General features: G+C 41.7%; 1 protein-coding gene across 2 annotated transcripts; it reads right to left on the bottom strand.

Annotated features, from left to right (window-relative positions):
• Positions 1-1021: 1021 nt before the first annotated feature.
• On the bottom strand, positions 1022-8516 carry sgca (sarcoglycan, alpha). 2 transcript variants are annotated; one of them, XM_021321072.2, is made up of 11 exons: positions 8415-8516; positions 8052-8180; positions 7804-7955; positions 6200-6266; positions 5890-6088; positions 5629-5797; positions 4430-4638; positions 4280-4306; positions 3736-3909; positions 1886-1912; positions 1022-1808 (listed from the first exon to the last, which is right to left on the bottom strand). In XM_021321072.2, the coding sequence occupies exons 1-11, from the start codon at positions 8449-8451 to the stop codon at positions 1802-1804; spliced, it is 1197 nt and encodes a 398-aa protein (XP_021176747.2). In that variant the 5' UTR covers positions 8452-8516; the 3' UTR covers positions 1022-1801. The 2 variants fall into 2 exon arrangements, with proteins under 2 accessions (XP_021176747.2, XP_021176748.2); XM_021321073.2 differs by lacking the exon at positions 8415-8516 and adding an exon at positions 8283-8394.
• Positions 8517-9208: the final 692 nt, after the last annotated feature.

Here is a 9208-nt window from a genome sequence, read left to right as displayed (position 1 = left end):
AAGGCATTCTTCTTGCAGGATAGTGGTCAGGTCACGACGTGATGCTGGTGGAGGAAAATGTTTCCTGACTCGCTCCTCCAAAACACCCCAAAGTGACTCAATTAAATTTAGATCTGGTGACTGTGCAGGCCATGGGAGATGTTCAACTTCACTTTCATGTTCATCAAACCAATCTTTCACCAGTCTTGCTGTGTGTATTGGTGCATTGTCATCCTGATACACGGCACCTCCTTCAGGATACAATGTTTGAACCATTGGATGCACATGGTCCTCCAGAATGGTTCGGTAGTCCTTGGCAGTGACGCGCCCATCTAGCACAAGTATGGGGTCAAGGGAATGCCATGATATGGCAGCCCAAACCATCACTGATCCACCCCCATGCTTCACTCTGGGCATGCAACAGTCTGGGTGGTACGCTCCTTTGGGGCTTCTCCACACCGTAACTCTCCCGGATGTGGGGAAAACAGTAAAGGTGGACTCATCAGAGAACAATACATGTTTCACATTGTCCACAGCCCAAGATTTGAGCAAAACTGTGCTCTTACCCTGCTAATTGGACCTTCACACTCTTATTGGTTCAACGTGCAATTAATGAAGATTGGCCACCAGGCTGGTCCAATTTAACCATGAAACCTCCCACACTAAAATGAGAGGTGTTTCAGTTTCATTGTCCAACCCCTGTAAATGACAACTAGATGTGCTGCTGCTTAGAACCACATTTAGATTTTTTTTTTCTGGTGAAAGCAGCGTTTAATGTGTTGAGCTCCAACTCCCAACAAAAGCTGAGCAGGTCAGAGGAAGGCAACGGTTCTTTGTAAAGTATACTCTCTCCACCAAGGGACACTCATACCAAAGGCGTGAACGTGTTTACATTTTTTAAATCGTTTTTCAAAATTTGTAACACTCTCACATCATGGAGGGCCTTGCAAATGTATTCAACCCCTTCAAACCATTCAGCATTTAGTCGAGTCACAGACACTGACTATGACACATTTTTAAAAGATTTTACGCAACAGACGCGAAGGGAAAAGGATAAATGGTTTATTGTTCTGCTGGAAGGTAAACCTCTGTCTCAGCTGCTCCCATGCATTTAGCTCCTTCCATCTACCTATTAAATCTGCACAACAGCCTGTCTGCCGAACACAAGCACCCCCACCGTATGATGCTGCCACCGCCGTTTCTCAACGAGGAGATGATTTGTTGAGGATGACTTGGAGTCATTGGCTGCTTCTCTGATTAATGCTCTCCTTTTTTTCCCAGCCTTTCAGTTCAAACTTGACCTCAACTTTCTCCCTGACCTTTCTGTTGTGTTTTTCTTGGCCTTCGTCAGACTGTTTGCTAGATCACACACTGCTGGGTACTGTTTACCAATTAGGGGTGCCAGAATCTAGGGGACTGAATAAAAAATGCTTAGCAACAGTCAACAATGCAAACACTGACATGTTGAAACAATCATTTTTGCATGCATTAATCATTTATTTGTAGATATCCATTCAGTTTACCCAATTTGAAAAAGTTTGCTTCATGTGATCAAGAGGAAGGGATCGTTTGACAAGCCGGGTGAACAAAATATCCGATTACAGTAAGAAAATGGCGCCAAGTTCCAGGAATAAGCCTTGAACTGAACAAAGCAATACAGAGGGGGATCTAAAAACGTGAAAGCATAAACACACACAGTCCTGAACAGCAAATAATTCTATAAGCCAGTTCTTTGGTTCTTTGCACTGCAAATGTAGACGTATTTATGTAGGAGAATGAATTACTCTGTAGAACCTCAAAGACTCCTTAGCCGTTCCCGTCGTCACTTCCTGCAAACGAGGACAACAAGAGGAGGATTAGAGTCATCGGCGTTGACGAAAAGAGTGAAAGCAGTGACTTGGTTTACCTGGGCAGCGTGTCACTGTAAGGATCCCTATTAAAAGAGAGGGGGACAAAAAGTGGTACATAGATTCAGGAGAACATATAACAAGAGAAACAAAAAACGCAACACGTATGTTAAGTTTTGTTAAGAGGCAGAAATTAGAAAGAAGTCTGTCACACAACATGAAAAAAAAACAAAACATGGTTAGTGGATAAATGTAAAATTAGGAACGCCACCATCACACACATTGGGCACCCCTAACGTTTCTTAGACATTAAATGTGGCAACATCTTTCTATTTTACACTTTATTTCTTAAAGTAAACTTTTGATGAGTAATACATGACGTCCTGCTTCAATACGGTAATAAAAAGAATTGGACACAGCACCCCAATATCGTGTAGCAAAATTATATACATTTTTCATAATGGAAAATGTCATCCAGTTGAGACGTGTGTGTTTAACTTCCTAAGTCTGCAAACGGTCACCAGAAAATGGCCACTGAAACTGACATGCAAGGCTGGGGGACAGAGGGACTCTATTGTTCCTCCACCCACAGGTCCTCCCACGGGACGGTAAGGGAGGCTAAACTAAATCTTTCAAGTTGAGTATTAGAGAACCGCAGCGAAGAGGGACATCTAGGAGTAATCAACTCTCCAGAGCAACCATTAGATCTACACGGCACCCCTAAAATAAGATAATTACATATAATGCACTTGGAATAAGTTGATGGAGATGAGTTCTTCCTATTGTAAGTGCACAAATCTTATTCCATTGGCAGATTACCTTGTTGACCTGCTCAAATAAAAGTACAAATACACTCATTTCATGAAAATTTTAACTTATTTTTAGTTCTGTTTTTGCAGTGTAGGGAGGCATGCCGGGAGAAAGCCATTTCTGTCCCACTGTCACAAACCTAAATGGGTGCGCTCTGTTAAACTCTACAGGGAGTGCAGCAGCGATCGCTTGTCTTTGAAAACACTCCAGGTGGCTCTGTTGTAAAATGGAGTGTGAACACGTGGAAAGCAGCTCATACCAGCCATTAAGTACAGCGCGGAGGATGTGATGTGTGAGGCTTTCTCTTCCAAAGGCCACGGGAACCTTATTATGGTTCATAACATCAATGATTTAAAAAGGCGGCTTAATAGAAACCCGGTGAATAACTGAAACCTTCTCTTGTTGGCTCTTTCAGTGGAGTAACAGTCCAAATGATATTGCCAAATTATTACCACAGAAATGGGTCAGCAGTCACTAGATCAACCTGTTTCCTTTATACTTATTCCTAAACCCTAAATCAAAAAAATTAAAAATAAATTGTGTTGGGAAGACACAAGCAGAGCCCTGGATTAACCAGGGAGATTATGCAAAATGGGACCAGGACTCCTTTCTATGTGAGCTAAACTGTATGGTAGAGGAGAAGACTGAGTGTCGTCCTGTTGGTAAAGCTTGATTTTCTTGATATGGGGATTTTTGGCCACCCACAAAATGAATAATCTAAAATTAAAGGCTGTATTTTTTTTTAAGCTTTTCCACATGAGGCCATGGTACTGCAATAAAAGATATATATTTATTTCAAAGCACATGTTAAGCAGGGTAAGTAATTGCAGAGGACGCTGCATATGGCAGAAAAGCGAATGTTTGCTGGTTTGGACATTTGCTCATATATTAAAAACACATATTATGCATCTGGTAACTTTACCAGCAACAAACGTTTGCTGAACAAAAATTAATCGCAGTTTTTGATTAAGTGTAATTCCGAAGGTGGAACTGGATGCCGGGCAGATCTGGATCTGGCTAGTTTTTAGCTACATGTTTAGTAACTGATGCTCAAAGCAGACAGGAATAAACAACAATAGTGAACAGGTGAGCAGCTCACTGTTGGGCCATGATGAGCGGGATGCTGTCCGACTGCAGCGGGGAAGCCCTCTCCCCTGTTCGGCTGTTGAACATGGGCAGCGTAGACAGAGGAGCCGGGACCCCCCGGTGGGAGGCCATGCCCCTCAGCTCCTCCGTGTTCCCGTGGATGGTCTGTTGGTGGTACAGCTGAATGCTGGAGCAAACAGACCGTCACATTCAGGTTTATGTAGGGCCTTCCAAAAGCATTCCCGTTTCACATTTTGTCACATTACAACCATAGGCTTTGGAGACTTCTATGTGGTGAAGTAGTCCGTAATTATGAAGCGGAAGGGAAATGATTCTGATTTTTTTTTTACCAAGGGTTTTTCAGGAACAGTGGAATGCATGAAATAAGTTCAAAGCCAGAAGATATGTCTGATCAACTGCTCAGTCAAGTCCAGTGGAATAAATAGTTGAATACATGTCTATGGGTTTATGTAAATTTGCACTAAACTAAATGAGTATACTTCCCTGAAATTCTAGCTCAGATTGTTTCAAGGCATGCACTATATCAGTTTACTTACTTGTTTGTTCTTGCATTCCTTTTTGCACTAAAAACAGAACAGAACAAAACAGAAAACGTCGCATGAATGCGTTTTTAGAAATCCGGCTTCCCATCCTATCACACCCACGTGTGTAATTTTCTATTTTCTGCATTCGAAGCGGATACATACACTCCCTCGCGCCTGCCATACATGATGTAGGCCAGCAACAGACACAGGAGGACGGCAATGATCAGGGGCACAATCACGGTCACGATGTAATCCGGGAAGTAGTCTCTGTCCGGGGGAGACTCTGGAGGGTCGAAGTAGCCCCCGTCCTCTAAAATCCCAGAGCCCATTGTGGGAGAGGGCGGCGCAGGCGCCACCTTTGTTAGGTCAAACTGCAGGAAGAGAGACTTCTGGTTTTTAGTAACTGAGGCACAGACATGGAAAGATGGCACAGTTGTTACTTCTCATGGCACGGTCTGAAAGAGCAGGGTTAACAATCTAGTACACCCTTACATCCGGGGGATTTCGGAATAAAAACATGCAACGGTCCGTTTGCATTCAGCGTGTGTAATACAGCATTCGGTCTTTTGGTAAAATCATTCGGATTGCGAGGACCTCTCTCGCCCACAGCCGCATTCAGATGACCCCCAAATTATTTTCTGCTGTGTTTAGGTCTGGACTGTGGGTAGGTCTTTCCAAAACTTACCTTTTCTTCTGTTGAAGCCATCATTTAGTTCACTTGGGTGGTCGCTTTCAATCAAACATTTTCATTTACACTTTAACAACAAAAAAATGCTACATTGAAAATTACGTATAGCTATCTCAATATTGATTAAAAATTGTTCCTTATTATTGATGGCAAGCTTTAGCTTCCAAAAAAACAACTGGACTTTTTTTCCAAGTTTGAAGACGTTCCGCTTCCCATCCAGAAAGCTTTCTCAATTCAAAATGTTCAGAGTAGTGTGGAGTTGCAAGTTTTATAATACTGCCCAACGAAGATGACACGCAAATTGAACTGGAACAGGTCCACCCCGTTAGTAATGGGGAGTCGTTAAGGTCATTGTTGGCCTGAAATATTATGACTCCGGACATTTTGAATTGAGAAAGCTTTCTGGATAGGAAGCAAAACGTCTTCAAACTTGGGGGAAAAAAGTCCAGTTGTTTTGTTTTTTTTACTTTTTTTGCAATGACCATGACCTGGATGACTGAGACTCTTCACCAGCATATTACAAGCTTTAGCTTATTTATTCACGTGTTTATTCATTTTAAAGAAAACCATCCCACTAACAGCTTTTAACACACAACAAATGCACAACGAGCCTGTGCAGGGATGCATAGTGGCGAGATCTTAGAGAAGGTTTATTTCTCTCTGGAGACCTTACCAGCTCCGTCTTGCACCAGGTGATGCAGTTGCTGGGGATTTTGCAGAAGCTGCATTCTCCAGGCACCTTCACCTTGGCCCCCGCTGCACACTGCCTTTGGTGCTCTGGTGTCATCACCCTCTGCAGACACCTGGAGAAGTACTTTCTTGACCCCACCTTCACGTACACACTGAGACAGGGCAGATTTTTGAAGAAACAGAAACAGTTATTTTCAGAGGTTGCTGTTCTCCCTGCCCCCGCCTCATATATAACCTATTTTACCCCTCATAGTGTCCTGCAAGAGGCAGGGGAACTCTGCCGCCGCGATCGAGGGCGTTGGTGATGTTGACAATTTCCAAAGCATCATTGTTCCACAGCTTCTGCAGATCCTGCTGTATCTCTATTTGAACAGAAGAGGGCAGCACCTTCTCAACCTCCCTCAGCGCCAAGAAGAACTCAGCTTGATAGGGCAGCATCTTCTCTGTAAGAGGGAACATGGTCTTTTATTTTTATTTTTTTCCCCTTCTTTCCCCCATGCCTTGCTCATGATTGTCCAAAACACCTGGATGAACGCCAAACGAAACCCACATACCTGGGACAACTTTGATCACGAGAAGTTCTTTGGCTGTGTCGTAGCTTTGCTTGTTGATTGCATAGATCTGTGAGAAAAGGCAAAGCGTGCACAAAATAGTGCATATATTGTCATTAGAGTTCTCATCTTTGCATTATTGGATTTACTGGGGGTGGTTACTTTGAGTTTTTAAATGAGAAAGGAGTTTTTTTACACTGACTGGTTTCCTAGCACTGACCGGGCCTTTAATCATAGTTCACACATTTTCAACAAGACTGATGTTAGGGCCGTTGTTAGCCTACTGCATCCGTCCCAAAACCAGTTACCACTGTTTTGTTAAGACGGCAAGTTTGCGTCCAAGTTTCCAGTTACTTCTCAGTCTTCATTATTCCCACCCCATTGTGCAATCCACGTATATTGCTGGCTTGGAAACCGCAGTGTGGTCCTGCCACCGCCGTGCTTGGCAGCTGATATCGTTCTTATGTTTGAAAGCCTCGCCGTGACACCTCCAGAAATCCCCTGCTGCCTGTTAGGTTGGCTTAAATTTTGTATACAGACACTGCTGTGTGAAAGAGACTGATCAACTATATTTTGAGGAGATATGCACTTTATCTATCAAGAACAAATTTAATTTTCCCAATGATTTCATTAGAAGAGGTAAAAAACAGACACTTTATTCCAAGGGCATGAACGCCACTGTAACTTTGACCGTAAAGGTTTGTTAGAAGACAATCATAATAAAAATTGTGCACTTCAATTTTGGTTTTGACATGGATGAAGTGGTCTGTTGTAGATCATTACCGCCTGGATAAAGGACATCACTGAAAAGCAGAGCATTAGTTTGGTATTCACTCCCATTGTGAGTGGTTGCAAACTTGAATTGTGCATAGGGAGGATTTTTGTTTTTACTAGCTCTGCCTTCACGCTTTGGTAATAGTAAAAACAAATTATTTTTTTCGTTCAACTACAGTTAACTAAAGATTTGCACATTTTTAAAAGGCTTTAGTATCATTTGTTAGAAGCCTTGCCTGATAAATTGTCATTCACCGAGTGTGTGTTTTTAAGAAAGAAGAACTAAATTAGGGCAATGTTAAAGTAAGTAAAGTTTTTGTTGCAATTTGAAAAGCTTGTAAGAACATTTTACATACAGGAAGTAGGGTATTTGGGATGTTTTGAGCCATAGATATGGCGCTCATATATATTTACTCAAAAAACATGCTTTCTCATCTATTAATGTATTCTAATGAATTAAAACTACACACACACACACACACACACACACACACACACATATATATATATATATATATATATATATATATATATATATATGTGTGTGTGTGTGTGTGTATATATATATATATATATATATATATATATATATATACACACACACAGATATATATATATATATATATATATATATATATATATATATATATATATATATATACACACAGATATATATATATATTCAAAAAGCTTTTACATGTTGATTGATTTTTTTGTTTTTATCCAGGCTCAACAAGCCCAAAGCTTTTACCTCCATAAATTAGAGAGCAAACTTTGACATTCACTGCTATTCTAATTGTCTAGCTGTGTTGATGTATGAAAAAACTCCAGACCTCAATGAAAGTTTTTCCCGGAGAAGTCGGCGTGCCGTACAGGAAGCCATTATCATCGGGTTGCCTTTGGATGAAGCGCAGCCACTCTGGGAGGTCAGGAAACCCCTGCTTGTTGCACTTGAAAATCATGGGGTCATCGTGCAGGAGCCCAGCTGTATAACATGTAAAAATATGTAACGGTGTGAGAAAATTGTCTCTTTTCCCAGCCTCTGTTCATTTTTGCAAAAAAATGAGAACACCATACTGACCGTAGAGTTTTGACAAGGGCTCAAAGACATTCTGGAAATACTCTCTCATCACTTCATACGTAAACAGCCTCCCCACAGGAATGGTGACTTTGATTTCTGCTCTGACCCCACACAAGCTGGCAGCAACGACTGAGTGGAAGTAAGATAGCACAGCAAAGATGTTATGTCTAAGGTAAAAATGTTGACCAAAACCATAAAATCTGGGTCAAGCGATCCACTCCAGTCAGTTACTTAGTCACAGCTCGGCTGAGCTGAAATCATTGATGACGTCTCCATTCAAAGATGCAGGCTTAAATCTAAAACAGGAAGCCTGAACTGGCTTCTGTAATGACATGAAGCTTAATGTTTCAGTGTTAAACTTGCCTGCTGAAATGAAAAGCCAGCTCCTGAATCCCGCCATCTTGTTTTGGCCTTTGACTGACGGAGCCAACTGCAGGGGGTGGGGGCTTGGCCACAGTTAAACTCATGTCTGAGTTATTTTTGCCTCACTCACCTAACAACATCCGGTCTGGAAACTGAGAACTGTAGTGAATACTTGGAAAGTGGAAGGAAAAATTAAAAATAGTTTCAAATTCAATTTTTTATTTATTTATTTTTTTTTTTTGCATGCGATGAGCCTTCGCATTTAGCCCTCCTGATTCCCCTAAAGCAAAACCCAGTGAAACCAATTTGCTTCAAGAGGCTGATTGAGTCCACCGGCATGCAGTTTAATCTGAAGCTGTTCTGTGAACACATCATTTCCACCGTGAAACCAGATGGTGGCAGGATCAAGGCAATCCTGGGAAAAACAACCTATTAGAGGCAGCAAAAGACTTGAGATTTGGTCCCAGGCTCACTTTTCAACAGGGGAGGCTACAATTGAATAGCTTAGATCAAAACCTACAACGTCAGAATGGCCCAGTCAAAGCCCAGAACCCAATGGGAATCTTCGTCCAACTAAACAGAGCTTGAGCAATTTTTCAGGAAAAAGTATGTGCAAAAGTTTCAGCATCTCAACACACGATGCTGAGAAAGATCTATCCAAAAGACACGGAGATGTAATTAAAGCAAAAGGTGATCCTACAAAGTCAAGGGGGCTGAATGTTTAACATGTTTTCCACCTGTTTATTGTTTCAGACCTGCTCAACACTTCTCCAACATTCCCACTCCTTGGGCTT

This window comes from Fundulus heteroclitus, chromosome 10, assembly GCF_011125445.2.
Source record: "Fundulus heteroclitus isolate FHET01 chromosome 10, MU-UCD_Fhet_4.1, whole genome shotgun sequence".
Classification (NCBI taxonomy): Eukaryota; Metazoa; Chordata; class Actinopteri; order Cyprinodontiformes; family Fundulidae; genus Fundulus; species Fundulus heteroclitus.
This window is presented reverse-complemented; position numbering and strand designations above follow the sequence as displayed.